This window comes from Oncorhynchus clarkii, chromosome 31 (genome assembly GCF_045791955.1).
Source record: "Oncorhynchus clarkii lewisi isolate Uvic-CL-2024 chromosome 31, UVic_Ocla_1.0, whole genome shotgun sequence".
Lineage (NCBI taxonomy): Eukaryota > Metazoa > Chordata > Actinopteri > Salmoniformes > Salmonidae > Oncorhynchus > Oncorhynchus clarkii.
Window position 1 is genome coordinate 1,679,663 of NC_092177.1, and position 21,727 is coordinate 1,701,389.

The window sequence follows — 21,727 nt, forward strand, 5'->3', positions numbered from 1 at the left end:
CCATCCATCCATCCATCCATCCATCCATCCCATCCAACCAGTGTCTTAGAGATGTCAGAATGACTTAGCAGATTTAACATTGGTCAAACAGAGGAAGGCAGCAGCAGTTTCCCTTTCCCCTCCCTGCATCAGTCCCGTACAGACAGCCAGCCCTTCAGCCTTCTATGTAAAGCTGTAACCCAGACCACACCTCCGTGGGCGGGGCCAGGGCAGCCTGGGCAGGAAGGGTATAAAGCCAGTAGGATTCCAGTTTCACTACAACAGGAGACAGCAGGTAGGAGAAGACGCCACAGACGGAACAGACCATATACTACTGTAGTGTACCTTTACAAGGTGAGAGAACTACTACTGCTGCTAGTAAACTAGTAGTCTACTTCCCTATTACGTTAGTATTCATGTTGTATTTAGAGTTGGAAATGTGACGCCAGGTGAACATTGTGGTTTTAGGATGGAAATGTGGTAACGTTCTTCGTCTTTTATACACAACACAACAGCAATACTTTCATGTAGACTTGCAACATTTACAATATTTATAATGATCGGTGAACTGATGCTTATCTAAATCTCTGTGCTTTCTGTTCCTTTACACCGACTCTACTCTCCACTCCAGTTCCTGTTTCTATCTGCCTCTACCAGGTGTTGTTGACTAGAAACATAGAGAGAGAGGGAGGGAAGAAGGGAGGAGGAGAGAGACAGAGAGAGAAAGGGAGTGAGGGAGGGAGACAGAGAGAGAGCGCGGGAAGGGGGAGGAAGAGAGATAAAGAAAGGGAGAGAGAGTGGTGTGTTTCCTGTGTTGTTTGTTACCTGGAAACAGTCCTCCAGAGACTCAGTCATGTTCGGATTTTCAGGAGACTTCTGTCACCGGTGGACCTGAGGCCTTTAAATGTTTAATAGTTGCTGCTGGGAGGTGCCAAGTCATCTTAAATGGCACCCTATTCCCTATATAGTGCACTAGTTATTGACCAGAAGTGGTACACTATATAGGGAATAGGGTGCAATTTGGGAGGCAAACCTTGGTGTACCTGACACTACATTGACCAATCAATCTGGTTTTTGTAACATTACACACGGACACTCAGCTATGTGGTGTATGTAACCTGCCCCTCCATGTGCAGTGAGCTGCATTGATGGTAAAACAAGGGGGTTTGTAAGGACACAGTCTGGGGAACAGTTTAATCAAACAGCTGTTAGTGCTATCCCTATCTCCATTCTGTTGTTCTGGTCTAACTCCAGACCATATGGTGTGTGTGTGTGTGCGTGTGTGTGTGTGTGTGTGTGCGTGTGTGTGTGTGTGTTGCAGGAGCCATGGTGAAGTGTGTAGCCGTAATTCTGTCAGGGTGTGGAGTCTATGATGGGACTGAGATCCACGAGGCGTCAGCTGTACTGGTCCACCTCAGCAGGGCCGGAGCTAAGGTAAGGGTTGTCTACATTAGGGTTACGGCCTAAGGCAAGGGTGGTCTACATTAGGGTTAGGGCCTAAGGTAAGGGTGGTCTACGTTAGGGTTAGGGTTGGGGGCTAAGGTAAGGGTGGTCTACATTAGGGTTAGGGGCTAAGGTAAGGATGGTCTAAATTAGGGTTAGGGGCTAAGGTAAGGGTGGTCTACATTAGGGCCAGAGCTAATGTAAGGGTGGTCTACAATAGGGTTAGGGGCTAAGGTAAAGGTGGTCTACATTAGGGTTAGGGGCTAAGGTAAGTGTAGTCTACGTTAGGGTTAGGGGCTAAGGTAAGGGTGGTCTTCGTTAGGGTTATGACTGGAGCTAAGGTAAGGGTGGTCTACGTTAGGGTTAGGGGCTAAGGTAAGGGTGGTCTACATTAGGGTTAGGGCCTAAGGTAAGGGTGGTCTACGTTAGGGTTAGGGGCTAAGGTAATGGTGGTCTACATTAGGGTTAGGGGTTAAGGTAAGGGTGGTCTATGTTAGGGTTAGGGGCTAAGGTAAGGGTGGTCTACATTAGGGTTAGGGACTAAGGTAAGGATGGTCTACATTAGGGTTAGCGGCTAAGGTAAGGGTGGTCTACGTTAGGGTTAGGGGCTAAGGTAAGGGTGGTCTACATTAGGGTTAGGGGCTAAGGCAAGGGTGGTCAACGCTAGGGTTAGGTGCTAAGGTAAGGGTTGTCTACATTAGTGTTAGGTGCTAAGGCAAGGGTGGTCTACATTAGGGTTAGGGGCTAAGGTAAGGGTGGTCTACGATAGAGTTATGACTGGAGCTAAGGTAAGGGTGGTCAACGTTAGGGTTAGGGGCTAAGGTAAGGGTAGTCTACGTTAGGGTTAGGGGCTAAGGTATGGGTGGTCTACATTAGGGTTAGGGCCTAAGGTAAGGGTGGTCTTCATTAGGGCTAGAGCTAAGGTAAGGGTGGTCTACATTAGGGTTAGGACCTAAGGTAAGGGTGGTCTACGTTAGCGTTAGGGGCTAAGGTAAGGGTGGTTTACATTAGGGTTAGGGGCTAAGGTAAGGGTGGTCTACGTTAGGGTTATGGGCTAAGGTAAGGGTGGTCTACATCAGGGATCGGGACTAAGGTAAGGATGGTCTACATTAGGGTTAGGGGCTAAGGTAAGGGTGGTCTACATTAGGGTTAGGGGCTAAGGTAATTGTGGTCTACATTAAGGTGTGGGGCTATGGTAAGGGTGGTCTACATTAGGGTTAGGGACTAAGGTAAGGATGGTCTACGTTAAGGTTAGCGGCTAAGGTAAGGGTGGTCTACGTTAGGGTTAGGGGCTAAGGTAAGGGTGGTCTACATTAGGGCTGGCGCTAAGGTAAGGGTTGTCTACATTAGTGTTAGGTGCTAAGGTAAGGGTGGTCTACATTAGGGTTAGGGGCAAGGGTAAGGATGGTCTACATTAGGGTTAGGGGCTAAGGTAAGGGTGGTCAACATTGGGGCTGGAGCTAAGGTAAGGGTGGTCTACATTAGAGTTAGGGCCTAAGGTAAGGGTGGTCTACATTAGGTTTAGGGCCTAAGGTAAGGGTGGTCTACATTAGGGTTAAGGGCTTTGGTAAGGGTGGTCTACATTAGGGTTATGGCTGGGACTAAGGTAAGGGTGGTCTACATAAGGGTTAGGGCTAAGGTAAGGGTGGTCAACATTAGGGCTGGGGCTAATAGAAGATATTAGTCTCTAACATCCTACCCCTCCTCACTCCTCCCCTCTTCTTCTCCCCCTCTCCTCCCCCTCCTCTCATCTCCTCTCTTCTCCTCCCCCTCTCCCCCTCTCCTCTCCTCTCTTCTCCTCCCCATGTTCTACCCTTCTCCCACCTCTCACCTCCTCTCCTAACCCCCCCTCCACCTCTTCTTCACTCCTCTCCTCTCACCTCCTCTCCTAACCCCTCCGCCTCCTCTTCACTCCTCTCCTCTCCTCCACCCTCCTCCGCCTCCCCATCCTCTCCTCTCCTCTCTTCTCCTCCCCCTCCTCCCTCCTCTCGCCTCCTCGCCTAACCCCTCATCCGCCTCCTCTTCACTCCTCTCCTCTCCTCCACCCTCCTCCGCCTCCCCATCCTCTCCTCTCCTCTCCCTCCTCCTTCCTCTCACCTCCTCTCCTAACCCCTCATCCGCCTCCTCTTCACTCCTCTCCTCTCCTCCACCTTCCTCCGCCTCCCCATCCTCTCCTCTCTTCTCTCTCCTCCCCCTCTCCTCCCCCTCCTCACTCCTCCTCTCTTCTCCTCCCCTTCCTCTCCACTTCCCTCTCCCAGGTCCAGATGTTTGCCCCCAACGTGGACCAAATGCATGTAGTGAACCACTGTGAGGGGAAACCCACGGCTGAGAAACGCAACGTCCTGGAGGAGAGTGCTCGAATCGCCCGCGGCGATGTGTCTGACCTTGCCAAGCTAGAGATCACCGCCTTCGACGCCCTCGTTATCCCAGGTGAGCATTACTCCTTCATCTAGCACCAGCACATTGATAATATGATACTGGTACTGACTAACACAGTCCTGTCTTAATATTTTATCAGTAAAAACTTTATCATCTCTCCTTTATTCTATATCTCTGTTACTATATCATCTCTCCTTTATGCTATATCTCTGTTACTATATCATCTCTCCTTTATGCTATATCTCTGTTACTATATCATCTCTCCTTTTTTCTATATCTCTGTTACTATATCATCTCTCCTTTATGCTATATCTCTGTTACTATATCATCTCTCCTTTATGCTATATCTCTGTTACTATATCATCTCTCCTTTATTCTATATCTCTTTTACTATATTACCACTCCTTTTCTATATCTCTGTTAGTATATCATCTCTATTTTATGCTATATCTCTGTTACTATATCATCTCTCCTTTATTCTATATCTCTGTTACTATATCATCTCTCCTTTATTCTATATCTCTGTTACTATATCATCTCTCCTTTATGCTATATCTCTGTTACTATATCATCTCTCCTTTATTCTATATCTCTGTTACTATATCATCTCTCCTTTATTCTAAATATCTGTTACTATATCATCTCTCCTTTATTCTATATCTCTGTTACTATATCATCTCTCCTTTATGCTATATCTCTGTTACTATATCATCTCTCCTTTATTCTATATCTCTGTTAGTATATCATCTCTCCTTTATTCTATATCTCTGTTACTATATCATCTCTCCTTTATGCTATATCTCTGTTACTATATCATCTCTCCTTTATTCTATATCTCTGTTACTATATCATCTCTCCTTTATTCTAAATATCTGTTACTATATCATCTCTCCTTTATGCTATATCTCTGTTACTATATCATCTCTCGTTTATGCTATATCTCTGTTACTATATCATCTCTCCTTTAATCTATATCTCTGTTACTATATCATCTCTCCTTTATTCTATATCTCTGTTACTATATCATCTCTCCTTTATGCTATATCTCTGTTACTATATCACCACTCCTTTTTTCTATATCTCTGTTACTATATCATCTCTACTTTATTCTATATCTCTGTTACTATATCATCTCCCCTTTATTCTATATCTCTGTTTCTATATAATTTCTCCTTTAATCTATCTCTGTTACTATATCATCTCCCCTTTATTCTATATCTCTGTTACTATATCATCTCTCCTTTATTCTATATATCTGTTACTATATCATATCCCTTTTATGCTATATCTCTGTTACTATATCATCTCTCCTTTATGCTATATCTCTGTTACTATATCATCTCTCCTTTAATCTATATCTCTGTTACTATATCATCTCTCCTTTATGCTATATCTCTGTTACTATATCATCTCTCCTTTATTCTATCTCTGTTACTATATCATCTCTCCTTTATGCTATATATCTGTTACTATATCATCTCCCTTTTATGCTATATCTCTGCTACTATATCATCTCTCCTTTATGCTATATCTCTGTTAATCTATAATCACTCTTTCACTATGACTTCATTTCAATCATTCTACTCCCATCAACCCCAAACATGACCAAACCACTGGTCTCCGCGGTGCTCCTCTCAACTGAACTGTGTTTTGTTTTGCAGGTGGTTTTGGCGTGGCTAAAAATCTGTCTGACTGGGCTGTGAAGGGGAAGGAGTTCACGGTTCAACCCCAAGTAGAGAAGCTGATTAAGGGGTTCCACGCTGCAGGCAAGCCCCTGGCTATGTGCTGCATCTCCCCTGTCCTAGCTGCTAAGGCCCTGCCGGGGTGTGAGATCACCGTGGGACAGGACAAGGAGTGTGAGAGGTGAGTTACAATGTCTCAGTTGTGTGTGTGTGTGTGTGTGTGTGTGTGTGTGTGTGTGTGTGTGTGTGTGTGTGTGTGTGTGTGTGTGTGTGTGTGTGTGTGTGCTGATATGTTTTAACAGAACAAAGCAGTATGTTTTTAACCCTGCTGCTTTTCTTCTCCCTCCTGCCACTAGATGGCCCCATGCCCAGACGGCAACTTCCATTAAGGAGCTGGGCTGTAAACACGTGAATAAGAAAGTGGGGGAGGTCCACATCGATGTGAAGAACAAGCTGGTCACCTCCTCCGCCTTCATGTGTAACGCTCCCATACATGAGGTGTTTGACGGGGTGGGCGTCATGGTTACAGAACTGCTCAAACTGGCCTAGGACACGTCTGAGATTCAGAATACTGAATAGCTGTGCTTCTCAAAAGGCACCCTGTTCCCTTTATAGTGCTGATGTGACCTTCCCAAAAGGCACCCTGTTCCCTTTATAGTGCTGATGTGATCTTCCCAAAATACACCCTGTTCCCTTTATAGTGCTGATGTGATCTTCCCAAAATACACCCTGCTCCCTTTATAGTGCTGATGTGACCTTCCCAAAAGGCACCCTGTTCCCTTTATAGTGCTGATGTGACCTTCCCAAAATACACCCTGTTCCCTTTATAGTGCTGATGTGATCTTCTCAAAAGGCACCCTGTTCCCTTTATAGTGCTGATGTGATCTTCTCAAAATACACCCTGTTCCCTTTATAGTGCTGATGTGATCTTCTCAAAAGACGGGAATAGGGAGCTATTTGGGAAGTGACCTCACGATCATGTTTGTTGTTGTTGTTGTTGTTGTTTGTTTACCTGGAGACCCTCCTGATCGGAATTTAATGGACACACAGAAGAAGCAGAAGAAGATAGTGTTTCTGTTGCTTCATCTGTCTGACTGTGGGATGACTTGTGTTTTTATCAACCTCGTAATAAAAGTAAAACCAAATTCTGGAATGAACGACTTCTCATTTGATTAGTTTTTTCAGCTGACCACTAGGTTTTTATATGGTATATTATTGTCATACGGGGTTATGAACAGCTCGTTCTTTCTCTGTGTATTTAGCATACAGGTTAGATTGACAGAGTACATCCAGTTGGCACATAGTGGGGAATTCCCACCCGAGTTAAGCGGGTAAATGGAATGGAATTCACTTTTATGCACTTTTCTCTATACACAGCAAATTGCCCCTTGTTGATTTTTCAGTGTAACATTTATAGTGTTGATTCAGGAATTAAATTCACTCTGTAAAATAACCCCCAGTCTTGGAGTTAATAACCCTGGGTTGCTCTTCTTTTCAGTTCACTGCAGCTAGTTCGCTGCACACTCAAACTGGACAGTTTTATCTCAAGTCTCTTCATTCAAAGACTCAATCGTGGACACTCTTAATGACAGTTGTGGCTGCTTTGCGCAATGCATTGATGTCTTCTACCTTCTTGCCCTTTGTGCTGTCGCTGTACATTTCAAAGTGCTGAACAAATGGTTATATTGACTACGTTCGTCGTCGCTCGCTCATTAATGTCTTAATTGAAATTTCGGATTGCCTCTTATCCACTTGTCGTAGCCTTTTGCCATAGTTTGTACATCTCAATTGTCAGTAGAAAACACATTTGTTTAAGCAAGTCAGTCATATCTGCTATGTTTTTTTAAAAGGCAGTAAATGACTGAAGTGTCTGGCTGCCAGACAAGTCTTGTGGTGGATGAATCAGAATTAGTTGGGTAACATAGATGATTAAGATGTCTTGTCTGCATAATATGCTTATGTGATATACGTGTTATTAGAATGTATACCTTCGGTCTCTGGTGTTGGCAGTTGCATTTCTTCCCTCCGCTGGGGCTCAGTCACCTGGGGGCTCAGTCACCTGGGGCTCAGTCACCTGAATGTGTCTACCTATTCTTAAACCATGTGAAGGGTTGGCGGTGGCTAGGAAAAACTCCCTAGAAAGGCCAAAACCTAGGAAGAAACCTAGAGAACCAGGCTATGTGGGGTGGCCAGTCCTCTTCTGGCTGTGCCGGGTGGAGATTATAAACCTAGAGAGGAACCAGGCTATGAGGGGTGGCCAGTCCTCTTCTGGCTGTGCCGGGTGGAGATTATAACAGAACATGGCCAAGATGTTCAAATGTTCATAAATGACCAGCATGGTCAAATAATAATAATCACATAATAATCACAGGCAGAACAGTTGAAACTGGAGCAGCAGCACGGCCATGTGGACTGGGGACAGCAAGGAGTCATCATGTCAGGTAGTCCTGAGGCATGGTCCTAGGGCTCAGGTCCTATGAGAGAGCGAAAGAAAGAGAGAAAGAGAGAATTTGAGAGAGCATACTTAAATTCACACAGGACACCGGATAGGACAGGAGAAGTACTCCAGATATAACAAACTGACCCTAGCCTGACCCTAGCCCCCCGACACATAAACTACTGCAGCATAAATACTGAATGCTGAGACAGAAGGGGTCAGGAGAAACTGTGGCCCCATCCGAGGACACCCCCGGACAGGGCCAAACAGGCAGGATATAACCCCACCCACTTTGGCAAAGCACAGCCCCCACACCACTAGAGGGATATCTTCAACCACCAACTTACCATCCTGAGACAAGGCCGAGTATAGCCCACAAAGACCTCCGCCACGGCACAACCCAAGGGGGGGGCGCCAACCCAGACAGGAAGATCACATCAGTGACTCAACCCACTCAAGTGACGCACCCCTCCTAGGGACGGTATGAAAGAGCCCTAGTAAGCCAGTGACTCAGCCCCTGTAATAGGGTTAGAGGCAGAGAATCCCAGTGGAAAGAGGGGAACAGGCCAGGCAGAGACAGCAAGGGCGGTTCGTTGCTCCAGAGCCTTTCCGTTCACCTTTACACTCCTGGGCCAGACTACACTCAATCATATAGAGATATAGAGATATAGAGATGAGTCTTCAGTAAAGACTTAAAGGTTGAGACCGAGTCTGCGTCTCTCACATGGGTAGGCAGACCATTCCATAAAAATGGAGCTCTGTAGGAGAAAGCCCTGCCTCCACCTGTTTGCTTAGAAATTCTAGGGACAATTAGGAGGCCTGCGTCTTGTGACCGTAGCGTACGTGTAGGTATGTACGGCAGGACCAAATCGGAAAGATAGGTAGGAGCAAGCCCATGTACTGCTTTGTAGGTTAGCAGTAAAACCTTGAAATCAGCCCTAGCCTTGACAGGAAGCCAGTGTATGGAGGCTAGCACTGGAGTAATATGATCAAATGTTTTGGTTCTAGTCAGGATTCTAGCAGCCGTATTTAGCACTAACCATGTGTATGTAATACATAAAATGTGAATTGATTTGATGTGATTTGTCATGGAAAGAGTAAGTGTTATTAATATTTTGCACACTCAATGTATGTGATGTATTATCATTAATGGTTACATTTTATTGATAACATTTGCCTACATTAGGAACTCCCTTGGTGAAGTCCACAGGACTGAAAATTAGCAAATTCAACATACATGTCTCTATCACTATCACTGACACATACAGATCAGTGGTAACAATACAATTCACTGGAAAAGGCAATGCACACCGGGAAATTATACTCCAGGTGTGCCTTATTGGGGGCATGGCTTTCAAATTGTTATTTTTGGCCACCCGTGAGAGGCAGTGTTGTATCAGTTTAGATGGATATGCTTGCGCTAATTTACATTTATAATGTCTGCTGCCGGTTCTGATGTCTTAAATGTTTACATAAGAGCATGTAGCAATAAAGACTTGTGAGTGAAGTTTGTAATGTCCTTAACTCAACATTGACCTTGTCAAGAAATACGGACCTCTTGATGTAGTGTTTAAAACTACTATATGAGGTGTTATTGTAGAACTCCATTGGGGTAAACAATAAACACTTCCTGGTGTTAAAACTACTATATGAGGTGTTATTACATAACACTGAAAGTGTTAATGCCCTAACACAGACAAAGTGTAACAGCATCAGCACTGAGTACAGTGTTAATTTAACACTCAAAAGTTTGGACCGTATAGACACTGGCCCAATTTTAAATGTAACACTGTTAGGGTTCATGTGAAATAGGCAAGTCAGTTAAGAACAAATTCTTAATTACAATGACGGTCTACACCGGCCAAACCCGGACGATGCTGGGCCAATTGTGTTCCGCCCTATGGGACTCCCAAACGTGCTAATATTGTACTGTCACTAAGTTTGATCATATTTATTTTAGTTATAAGAAATGTGAAAACTTTAGCAAGTCGTTTATCATTTGATTGTTACTATATTTAGAAATAATATCCATCATTTCAAGCCCTATTGCCCCAGTTTTGTTGAATCTGAAAAAAATCTATGATTTTCATAATATTTGTACAATGTACATCAGCAATTTCTAACTATTTTAACCAGGAAGTGTCACCACTCCGACCGACGGTGGCTCCCCTTCCCGTTCGGGTGGCGCTCGGCGGTCGTCGTCACCGGCCTACTAGCTGCCACTGATTCTTTCCTACCCTCCTTATGTGTTTATTGAGTATACCTGTTATGAGTTGGGTATAATTAGTGAGGCTTTATTAGTCAGCCGGCCCGCCTGGTTCTTTGTGAGGGATTGATTATTGTGACCTTCTGTTTTGTATGTAGAGGAGCGTGTTCCTGGTCGTATATTTTGGTTGTGAGCACCCTGTGTTGCGTTTTTTGGACATTAAATAGCACTACCTCGCACTCTCTGTTTCCTGCGTCTGACTCCACACCCACGAGCGTTACAGGAAGGGGATTTCCAGACCTTTCTAAAGCTACGCAGCATCACCCGTTATTGTTTGTAGCCTCCTCGTGAAAAATAATGATGTTTGGGTAAGTTTATTTAGGTGGAAATCTACATTTTGCCCTTTCATTCAACTGGTTAAAATCCCAATCCCAGAATATTTTACAAATGAAACATAGTTTGATGTGACTTACAAAGTAAGGCCCACCAAGTTCCACAGAGAAAGATGCCAGTGTATAGTGAGATGGTTTATTCAACACGTAAATCACAATACGACACATGAAGAGGTAATATAGCATGAAGTCCCAGATACATTAGCTTACATGTTCATACAGCATTTAATTAGTCCTCCATTCACATTTTATACATGTAATTATTATCATTATCAATGCACTAAAATAACAGGTCAGCTCAGGTCACCTTCAGAGTGGCTCGCCTTTTTGTTCACTCTACAGAAACAGGAGATGGACTCCTGCCCTATGGGCCGTTCTGGTCCACTCTACAGAAACAGGAGATGGACTCCTGCCCTACGGGCCGTTCTGGTCCACTCTACAGAACCAGGAGATGGACTCCTGCCCTACGGGCCGTTCTGGTTCACTCTACAGAAACAGGAGATGGACTCCTGCCCTACGGGCCGTTCTGGTCCACTCTACAGAACCAGGAGATGGACTCCTGCCCTACGGGCCGTTCTGGTTCACTCTACAGAAACAGGAGATGGACTCCTGCCCTATGGGCCGTTCTGGTTCACTCTACAGAAACAGGAGATGGACTCCTGCCCTATGGGCCGTTCTGGTTCACTCTACAGAAATAGGAGATGGACTCCTGCCCTATGGGCCGTTCTGGTCCACTCTACAGAAACAAGAGATGGACTCCTGCCCTATGGGCCGTTCTGGTTCACTCTACAGAAACTGGAGATAGACTCCAGTCCAACCCAGTCCAACCCAGCCCGACCCAGTCCAACCCAGATACTGTGAGCTCCACCGGTATTGGGACAGTGACACATGCTGTACGGTTCTAAACACTTCTACATGGACGTTACCATGACGACATATAGTCCTGAATGAATAATGACGAGGGAGAAAGTAAAAAAAGTTAAATGCACACATCATACCCCGAAAACAGAGGTTAGCATTTTATATCATACCCCCAAGACATGCTAACCTCTCACCATTACAATAACAGGGGAGGTTAGCATTTTTGGAGAGTATGATGTTTTTGTCTGTAAGGTTCTCACTCATCATTAATCAAGATTCATTCAGGATTATCCGTAATCATGATAACATCCACGTTAATGTAGAAGTGTTTAGAAACATAGTCGATTCTAATCCTATATTATTTAACATTTCTATTCTAAAATAATCTGAAACTCAACCAAAACAAACAACAAATGCATCCAACACGTTTGTAGAGTCACAAGATTGATATAGTTAATGTGTGCTATGAACATGGGACCAAATACTAAACTTTTGACTACTTTAATACATAGAAGTTCATTTGTCCCAGTACTTTTGGTCTCCTAATATGGGGGGCTATGTACAAAAAGTGATTTTTAAACCGTTCATCCGATATCATCAAGGTAAACACAGCAGTAAGTCATCAAGGTAAACACAGCAGTAAGTCATCAAGGTGAACACAACAGTAAGTCATCCAGGTAAACACAGCAGTAAGTCATCAAGGTGAATACAGCAGTAAGTCATCAAGGTGAACACAACAGTAAGTCATCAAGGTGAATACAGCAGTAAGTCATCAAGGTGAACACAGCAGTAAGTCATCAAGGTAAACACAGCAGTAAGTCATCAAGGTGAACACAGCAGTAAGTCATCAAGGTGAATACAGCAGTAAGTCATCAAGGTAAACACAGCAGTAAGTCATCAAGGTGAATACAGCAGTAAGTCATCAAGGTGAAAACAGCAGCAGTAAGTCATCAAGGTGAACACAGCAGTAAGTCATCAAGGTGAACACAGCAGTAAGTCATCAAGGTGAATACAGCAGTAAGTCATCAAGGTGAACACAGCAGTAAGTCATCAAGGTGAATACAGTATCATTAGGTTCCTCTAAGTATCAGACAGTAATACGGTAATGGTATCTCTATGGATATGGTTGTAGTTGTGCTGTAAGGCTCATCACAGCAAGGTGGAGAAGTGACTGAACTGGTCTGATCCACTGGCCATCACTGTAGCATGGAAACGCCTGGGACGGTCTGGGTCCTGCAGAGAGAGAGATTGAGAGAAACATAGGGTAGACACAGGTAGAGACATATCTACAGTAGTTCTCACCTGTATAGGGTAGAGACAGGTAGAGACATATCTACAGTAGTTCTCACCTGTAAAGGGTAGAGACAGGTAGAGACATATCTACAGTAGTTCTCACCTGTAAAGGGTAGAGACAGGTAGAGACATATGTACAGTAGTTCTCACCTGTATAGGGTAGATACAGGTAGAGACATATCTACAGTAGTTCTCACCTGTATAGGATAGATACAGGTAGAGACATATCTACAGTAGTTCTCACCTGTATAGGGTAGATACAGGTAGAGACATATCTACAGTAGTTCTCACCTGTATAGGGTAGATACAGGTAGAGACATATATACAGTAGTTCTCACCTGTATAGGGTAGATAAAGGTAGAGACATATCTACAGTAGTTCTCACCTGTATAGGGTAGGCACAGGTAGGGACGTATCGGATCACGAAGCCACAGCGTCTCTTCTGGGATGTGTTGGGGTCACTGGCGTGGACCAGGAACCCATCATGGATCTGATTGGGTTAACCATCAACATCAAGTCACAATCCCAAATGGCACCTGTATTCTTATTGTTTGTACAGCACAATTAGTGAGATACACAATATAGTTGTAGAAGAACAGAGAATAGAGTGTATTTCCCTGTAATACAGAATGTCTAGTAGGACCTGGGATGGGAAGATCTCTGTAATACAGAATGTCTACTAGGACCTGGGATGGGAAGCTCCCTGTAATACAGAATGCCCAGTAGGACCTGGGATGGGAAGCTCCCTGTAATACAGAATGCCCAGTAGGACCTGGGATGGGAAGCTCCCTGTAATACAGAATGCCCAGTAGGACCTGGGATGGGAAGCTCCCTGTAATACAGAATGCCCAGTAGGACTTGGTATGGGAAGCTCCCTGTAATACAGAATGTCTAGTAGGACCTGGGATGGGAAGCTCCCTGTAATACAGAATGCCCAGTAGGACCTGGGATGGGAAGCTCCCTGTAATACAGAATGCCCAGTAGGACTTGGGATGGGAAGCTCCCTGTAATACAGAATGTCTAGTAGGACCTGGGATGGGAAGCTCCCTGTAATACAGAATGTCTAGTAGGACCTGGTATGGGAAGCTCTCTGTAATACAGAATGTCTAGTAGGACCTGGGATGGGAAGCTCCCTGTAATACAGAATGCCCAGTAGGACCTGGGATGGGAAGCTCCCTGTAATACAGAATGTCTAGTAGGACCTGGGATGGGAAGCTCCCTGTAATACAGAATGCCCAGTAGGACTTGGGATGGGAAGCTCCCTGTAATACAGAATGTCCAGTAGGACTTGGGATGGGAAGCTCCCTGTAATACAGAATGCCCAGTAGGACTTGGGATGGGAAGCTCCCTGTAATACAGAATGTCTAGTAGGACCTGGGATGGGAAGCTCCCTGTAATACAGAATGTCTAGTAGGACCTGGTATGGGAAGCTCTCTGTAATACAGAATGTCTAGTAGGACCTGGGATGGGAAGCTCCCTGTAATACAGAATGCCCAGTAGGACCTGGGATGGGAAGCTCCCTGTAATACAGAATGTCTAGTAGGACCTGGGATGGGAAGCTCCCTGTAATACAGAATGCCCAGTAGGACTTGGGATGGGAAGCTCCCTGTAATACAGAATGTCCAGTAGGACTTGGGATGGGAAGCTCCCTGTAATACAGAATGCCCAGTAGGACTTGGGATGGGAAGCTCCCTGTAATACAGAATCCCCAGTAGGACTTGGTATGGGAAGCTCCCTGTAATACAGAATGTCTGTTTGCTGACATTTGTTGTTCTTAAAAAGACAAGAACCCCCAGTAGGGGGGCAGTGTGACTTACAGACATCTGCCCAGCCAGCAGGGGGCAGAGTAGAGCGCTATCCGTTTGCACCAGCTCCTCAGGGATCTCCTGGTTGACTGACAGCATGTTTCCGGGGCGGGAGGCGAGTTGGTGGGGCAGCATGCCAGAGCAGTGGCTTCCTGGAGGAGGAGGGGGAAGAGGGGAGGGGGAGAGGAGAGGAGAGGAGAGGAGAGGAGAGGAGAGGAGAGGAGAGGAGAGGAGAGGAGAGGAGAGGAGAGGAGAGGAGAGGAGAGGAGAGTGAACACTTTACTAACCACACAGACTCTAGTCTTCTGTTTGTCTATGAAAGGACATCTTATCACAGTCATTTACTGCAGTCATGTCATGCTAGAATGACAGAAAGAGGCTTTCAGAACATTAACTGTACCTGGCTAAATGCAGATAAATATTTTGAGGAGACATTTAAGTATTTATTTATCTAGTTGTGGCACCAATTAGAACTGAACTGGCCGTTTCTGGAAACTAAATGATTCGGTGAGTTTTAGGTGGTCAGGGGAGCTGCAATACCTGGGATGACCTTCAGGGCTCCGTTTTCTGCCAGTGAGTCGTCTAGAGCCAGCCACACCGACAGGACTGGACCCCCAGCTATTCCCCAGTACCTGGAGGAATCAGACAGCTGCTGAGTAAATACTTGTTATTACTCAAAACGTACTGTAGTAGTAGGAGTGGTGTAGCAGTAGTAATATTGTAGTACTACTGTAGTAGTTGTAGTGACAGTACTACAAGCAGTATTGGTAGCAGTAATAGTACTGTAGTAGTAGGAGTGGGATTGTGATAGTTGTAGTAGTAGCAGTAGTAGTACTGTAGTAGTAGAAGTAGTATTGTGATAGTAGTAGTAGTATTGTAGTAGTGTTGTGGTAGTAGTAGCTGTAGTATTGTAGTAGTAGTAGTAGTTGTATTGTAGTAGTAGGACTGGTGTAGTAGTAGTAATATTGTAGTAGTATTGTGGTAGTAGTAGCTGTAGTATTGTAGTTGTAGTAGTATTAGTAGTAGTAGCAGTAGTGGTTGCAGTAGTGATGTAGTAGTTGTAATATTGTAGTACTACTGTAGTAGTTGTAGTAACAGTACTACAAGCAGTATTGGTAGCGGTAGTAGTACTCTAGTGGTATTTTACTATTTTTGAGATACTTGTAACTGACAGTAGTATTAGTATTGTAATAGTAATGTAGCTGTAGAAGTATTAGTGATGTACTCACCTCATATCCTGGTGCCAGGCCACGAAGGGCAGTCCAGTCTCACTCTGCTGGTCCTTCTCTGATGACCTCACTTCCTCCTCACTGGTCAGAGTGATGGCATCATTTCCTGCCTGTGTGGCTGTGGGGTGGGGTGTGGGGGTTGTTGGGTACTTGCAGATGAAGCGTGAGTCTAGCAGGATGACATCAGAGCCCAGGATGGACTGTACCACCTGTAGGATGTGGGGGTGTTTGGCCAGGCCCATCACCCAGGGGTACTGCAGGTGCACATTGTGGAGACTGTACTGGGTATACTCCTCACCTGAAGTCAGGTAGACACAGGTAGATATCAGTCAATACAGGTAGATATAATTCAATACAGGGAGATACAGATAGATATCATTCAATACAGGTAGGTATCATTCATTACAGGTAGACAAAGGTAGATATTATTCAATACAGATAGGTATCATTCAATACAGGTAGATATCATTCAATACAGGTAGATATCATTCAATACAGGTAGATATCATTCAAAACAGGTAGATATCATTCAATACAGGTAGATATCATTCAAAACAGGTAGATACATATAGATATCATTCAATACAGATAGATATAATTCAATACAGGTAGATATCATTCAATACAGATAGATATCATTCAATACAGGTAGACAGAGGTAGATCTGTTCAATACAGGTAGACAGAGTTAGATGTAATTCAATGCAGATAGACAGAGGTAAAAATGTTCAATACAGGTAGACAGAGTTAGATGTAATTAAATACAGGTAGACAGAGGTAGATATGTTCAATACAGGTAGACAGAGTTAGATGTAATTCAATACAGATAGACAGAGGTAAAAATGTTCAATACAGGTAGACAGAGTTAGATGTAATTAAATACAGGTAGACAGAGGTAGATATGTTCAATACAGGTAGACAGAGTTAGATGTAATTCAATACAGATAGACAGAGTTAGATGTAATTCAATACAGATAGACAGAGTTAGATGTAATTCAATACAGACAGACAGAGTTAGATGTGAATCAATACAGGTAGACAGAGTTAGATGTGATTCAATACAGGTAGACAGAGTTAGATGTAATTCAACACATGTAGAGACAGGTTGATATCATTCAATACAGGTAGACACGGGTAGATATGTTCAATACAGGTAGATATCATTCAATACAGGCAGATATCATTCAACACATGTAGAGACAGGTCGTTATCATTCAATACAGGTAGACACAGGTAGATATCATTACATACATGTCGATACAGGTAGATATCATTCAATACAGGTAGACAGAGGTAGATATTATTACGTACATGTCGATACAGGTAGATATCATTCAATACAGGTAGACAGAGGTAGAAATGTTCAATACAGGTAGACGGAGTTAGATATGTTCAATACAGATAGACAAAGGTAGATATAATTCAATACAGATAGACAGAGGTAGATGTAATTCAATACAGGTAGACAGAGTTAGATGTAATTCAATACAGATAGACAGAGTTAGATATAATTCAATACAGATAGACAGAGTTAGATATAATTCAATACAGATAGACAGATGAAGATATCATTCAATACAGATAGACAGAGTTAGATATAATTCAATACAGATAGACAAAGTTAGATGTAATTCAATACAGGTAGACAGAGTTAGATATAATTCAATACAGATAGACAGAGTTAGATATAATTCAATACAGATAGACAGATGAAGATATCATTCAATACAGATAGACAGAGTTAGATATAATTCAATACAGATAGACAGAGTTAGATGTAATTCAATACAGGTAGACAGAGTTAGATATAATTCAATACAGATAGACAGAGTTAGATATAATTCAATACAGATAGAAAGAGTTAGATATAATTCAATACAGATAGACAGAGTTAGATGTAATTCAATACAGATAGACAGAGTTAGATATAATTCAATACAGATAGACAGATGAAGATATCATTCAATAGATTCCATTTAAAGGACATGTTTAACCATAAAAGGTTGAACAAACAAGGCTGTTAACCTTCTGTTCCTAGGCCATCATTGAAAATATGAACCTGCCTTGTTACATAAAGGTAAAATAAAATAAAAACATAATCATGGTGATATTACAGATGTATTGACCTCTAACCCTAACCCCCCCCCCTCCTCCTCGTCCCCCTCCACTCACCGAACTCTCTCTCCAGGTGGTTGAAGGCCTGTCTGGCCTCCCTCAGCTCTGTGTCGTCTAGGACCGGTACAGCAGAGAGGAATCCCTGCTGGTTGTAACGTTCCTTCATCTGACACGTTGACACACTCATCTCTGGGTTGGCTGCTCTACACGCCAGTCCTGACTGTGTCAACTCCACTGGGTGAAGGCTGTTTTTATAACCTGGAAAGAGAGGGAGAACAGAGAGACAAAGGGAGTGTGTCTTTGAGTTGTGCCCAGGCCATAAACAGTCGTCCTAACATAGGTATTTCTGTTTATCTTCTTAAACCTCAGCTTCTCTCCCTCTCTCTCTCTCTCTCTCTCTCTCTCTCTCTCTCTCTCTCCCTCTCCCTCTCCCTCTCCCTCTACCTCTCCCTCTCCCTGTCCCTCTCCCTCTCCCTGTCCCTCTCCCTCTCTCTCTCGCTCTCTCTCTCTCTCTCTCTCTCTCTCTCTCTTTCTCTCTTGCTCTCTTTCTCCCTCACTCTCTTTCTCCCTTCTCCCTCTGGTATTCCCGTCACATGTATTCTGGGTTGTTTATGGAGTCCGGCTGTACCGCTGTCAGAAGAGGTGCTGCTTGATCAGCTTTTTCAGCTTAATGGGAAAACCATATTCTGGTGGCTGAGTTAGTCACAACATGAGAGAGGGGGTCTCATGTTAACCAGAGCCCTAAGGGAATAGACAGGGGGTCTCATGTTAACCAGAGCCCTAAGGGAATAGACAGGGGGTCTCATGTTAACCAGAGCCCTAAGGGAATAGACAAGGGATCTCGTGTTAACCAGAGCCCTAAGGGACTATTGGATGTTCTTATAGGCATTATAGTATTGCCAGCCTAATCTCGGGAGTCGATAGGCTTGAAGTCATAAAGAGCTCAATGCTTGAAGCACAGCGAAGAGCTGCTGGCAAATGCAGAAAAGTGCTGTTTGAATGAATGCTTACGAGCCTGCTGCTGCCTACCATATCCGGAAACTATAATTTCCAAAACAAAACGTTTATTCATTCAGTGAAATACGGAACCGTTCCGAGAGAGAGACAGAGAGAGAGAGAGATAGGTTAAAGCCGTTCCGTGTTTTATCTAACGGGTGGCATCCATCAGTCTAAATATTGCTATTGCACAACCTTCACCTTTATGTCATAATTATGTACAATTCTGGCAAATTAATTATGGTCTTTGTCAGGAAGATGGTCTTCACACAGTTTGCAACGAGCCAGGCGGCCCAAACTGCTGCATATACCCCGACTCTGTCGCACAGAATGCAAGAGACGTGAAACAATTTCCCTTGTTAAAATAAATTTATGTTAGCAGGCAATATTAAATAAATTTGCATGTTAAAAAATATATACTTGAGTATTGATTTTAAGAAAGGCGTTGATGTTTATGGCTAGGTACACATTGGTGCAACGACAGTGCTTTTTTCGCGAATGTGCTTTTTAAATCACCCGTTTGGCGAAGTAGGCTGTGATTCGATGATAAATTAACAGGCACCGTATCGATTATACGCAATGCAGGACAAGCTAGATAAACTAGTAATAGCATCAACTATGTGTAGTTAACTAGTGATTATGTTAAGAATGATTGTTTTTTATAAGATAGCTTGCAACTTAGCTTGGCTCCTTGCTGACAGGTAGTCAGCCTGCCACGCAGTCTCTTCTTGGAGTTCAATCGGCCATAATCGGTGTCCAAAAATACCGATTACCGATTGTTATGAAAACTTGAAATTGGCCTTACACACACACAGAAACACACTGAAACACACACAAAAACAGAACAGAAACACCTTCTCTGCTCTGCACTGCCCTCAGTGTGAGTGACCTGTAATTTTCTGGTGTGTGTGTGTCCAGGTTCCAGTGTTTGTCAAGGAAGGTACATGTTATTACTGCAGTCATCATGGAATTACCTTCTCACCACAGTTAGGCAAGTTAAACAACCTGACTAGATATCTTTTAACATGTCCATATTTATGACAAGACATATTTATTGACGTTCCTCTGAAACTTATGGAGAGAAAAAACATTTTGATGAAAAGAGAATCTTACCTGAAGTGGGTCAGACTTGAAGAACCACTGTCCCCTGGTGTGATCTGTCCGAAAGCCTACCACTGCTCCTGTAAAGGCTGGAGAGAGAGAGAGAGAGAGTGAGAGGTTAAAGCCCATGAAAGCATACCAAAGTCTTAAATACTTATTTGCTCTCCTCCATACCTCTGTCTGCTTCTGCCGGAGTCTCAGATGTCTCCGTCTGTCTGGACGGTGGTCTGATGTGTGGATGATGGTCACAGCAGAGGCTCTGTAGGTCAGTATGAAACTGTGGTAGTAGAAGTCTTGGTGATGTGGAGTCCTCAACCTGTGTGATCTCTTATATATGGTCCTGCCAGGAGGGCTGAGCCGCAGGTGGAAACTACAGGTGTTAATCATCTAGAATGACAGTACAGGTGAAAGACTGAGCCGTGGTGACATTCCCTAGGTCATATTCATCATCATTCAGACACAGTTCATTAGGAGGAAGTACAAACTCTATGAATTTCCCCTCTCATCAGTTGACAGTAATCTGACAGTCTTAAGACACAATAAGGTGTGGAACGTACACAAACATACAGCCTACTTTCCTGTAGCTGGTACACAGAGCTGGATTCTGGCTTCTCCTGCTATAGCCCCATCTACTGGTCAGTGGATTTCAGAGCCAGACACTCATCTAAACACACCTCCTCACTTCATTATCACACGGTGATGCTCTGGGAGTCTGTGTGAAGTGAACTCAGTGTTGTAAGGGCAAGAAGAAAATGATATTTATTCAAAGAGTAGGCTTCAGTGACTTTCACATTTAGAAGGAAGGGTTTTTGATAAATACCGACTCATTGTAGTGTTTCCCATCATCTCAATCTCAATTTATTATCATCTCAATTTATTCTGCTTCCTTCTCCTGAACTTGGTTCTTAGAAAAAGGGGCATTGTTAAGGTGACACATCCATGAATGAATGACATGTCCCTCTTACCTGGAAAATAAACGAAACACTGAATTTCCGCTCTCATCAGGTGAGTCATGTGACATACTTAAGACAGTAATGTGTAGAATAAACACAAGATGAATGCCATTCTAATACAATAAGGAGAGCTTTAAAAAGAGAAAGAGTTGAGACAAACACTCCATATTATCAAGGAAGCCTGTACAGGTGTAGAGTTTATCATGTAGCACCTCTCATCAGGTGACTGTCATGTGACATTCTAGAGTTCATCATGAGTCACCTCTCATCATGTGACAGTCATGTGACATTCTAGAGTTCATCATGAGTCACCTCTCATCATGTGACAGTCATGTGACATTCTAGAGTTCATCATGAGTCACCTCTCATCAGGTGACAGTTCTGTGACATTCTAGAGTTCATCATGAGTCACCTCTCATCAGGTCAAAGTCATGTGACATTCTAGAGTTCATCATGAGTCACCTCTCATCATGTGACAGTCATGAGACATTCTAGAGTTCATCATGAGTCACCTCTCATCTGGTGACAGTCATGTGACATTCTAGAGTTCATCATGAGTCACATCTCATCCGGTGACAGTCATGTGACATTCTGTAGTTCATCATGTGGCACCTCTCACCAGGTGACAGTCATGTGACATTCTAGAGTTCATCATGTGGCACCTCTCATCAGGTGACAGTCATGTGACATTCTTAAGACGCTGTAAGGTGTGGAACGTACAGAGACACTTGTAAGCCCAAGTCCCAAACTTATCCTTTCCACCCCAAGCTGACCCCAATGGATACTAAACCTGACCCTGCTAGATGTGGCAGTCTGGTGTTGTAAAATGGTGCGCTGCCTAGGGGCTTAACCCTGTC

General features: G+C 43.6%; 2 protein-coding genes across 3 annotated transcripts; one reads left to right on the forward strand and one right to left on the reverse strand.

Moving 5' to 3' along the window:
• The first annotated feature begins 258 nt into the window (after positions 1–258).
• Positions 259–6,866, forward strand: LOC139390724 (glutamine amidotransferase-like class 1 domain-containing protein 3, mitochondrial). Its single transcript, XM_071138047.1, has 5 exons — positions 259–333; positions 1,301–1,413; positions 3,681–3,852; positions 5,463–5,664; positions 5,840–6,866. Exons 2-5 carry the CDS (start codon positions 1,306–1,308, stop codon positions 6,030–6,032), a joined length of 675 nt encoding a protein of 224 aa, XP_070994148.1. The 5' UTR covers positions 259–333; positions 1,301–1,305; the 3' UTR covers positions 6,033–6,866.
• Positions 6,867–12,336: 5,470 nt separating this feature from the next.
• LOC139391121 (L-proline trans-4-hydroxylase) lies at positions 12,337–20,301 on the reverse strand. Of its 2 annotated transcripts, XM_071138662.1 has the most exons (8): positions 20,092–20,301; positions 19,930–20,006; positions 17,878–18,078; positions 15,707–16,004; positions 15,018–15,109; positions 14,490–14,629; positions 13,058–13,162; positions 12,337–12,612 (listed from the first exon to the last, which is right to left on the reverse strand). In XM_071138662.1, exons 3-8 carry the CDS (start codon positions 18,005–18,007, stop codon positions 12,529–12,531), a joined length of 849 nt encoding a protein of 282 aa, XP_070994763.1. In that variant the 5' UTR covers positions 18,008–18,078; positions 19,930–20,006; positions 20,092–20,301; the 3' UTR covers positions 12,337–12,528. The 2 variants fall into 2 exon arrangements, with proteins under 2 accessions (XP_070994763.1, XP_070994764.1); XM_071138663.1 differs by lacking the exons at positions 19,930–20,006; positions 20,092–20,301 and having other exon boundaries at positions 17,878–18,169.
• Between the last annotated feature and the right edge of the window lie 1,426 nt (positions 20,302–21,727).

Coding starts and splice junctions, on each gene's coding strand:
- LOC139390724 (XM_071138047.1), top strand. CDS start 1,306: ATGGTGAAGTGTGTAGCCGTAATTCTGTCAGGGTGTGGAGTCTATGAT. Junction 1,414..3,680: donor TCAGCAGGGCCGGAGCTAAG/GTAAGGGTTGTC, acceptor TCCCTCTCCCAG/GTCCAGATGTTTGCCCCCAA. Junction 3,853..5,462: donor CGACGCCCTCGTTATCCCAG/GTGAGCATTACT, acceptor TTTGTTTTGCAG/GTGGTTTTGGCGTGGCTAAA.
- LOC139391121 (XM_071138662.1), bottom strand. CDS start 18,007: ATGAGTGTGTCAACGTGTCAGATGAAGGAACGTTACAACCAGCAGGGA. Junction 14,630..15,017: donor AGCCCTGAAGGTCATCCCAG/GTATTGCAGCTC, acceptor CTCCTCCTCCAG/GAAGCCACTGCTCTGGCATG. Junction 13,163..14,489: donor TGCTGGCTGGGCAGATGTCT/GTAAGTCACACT, acceptor TAACCCAATCAG/ATCCATGATGGGTTCCTGGT.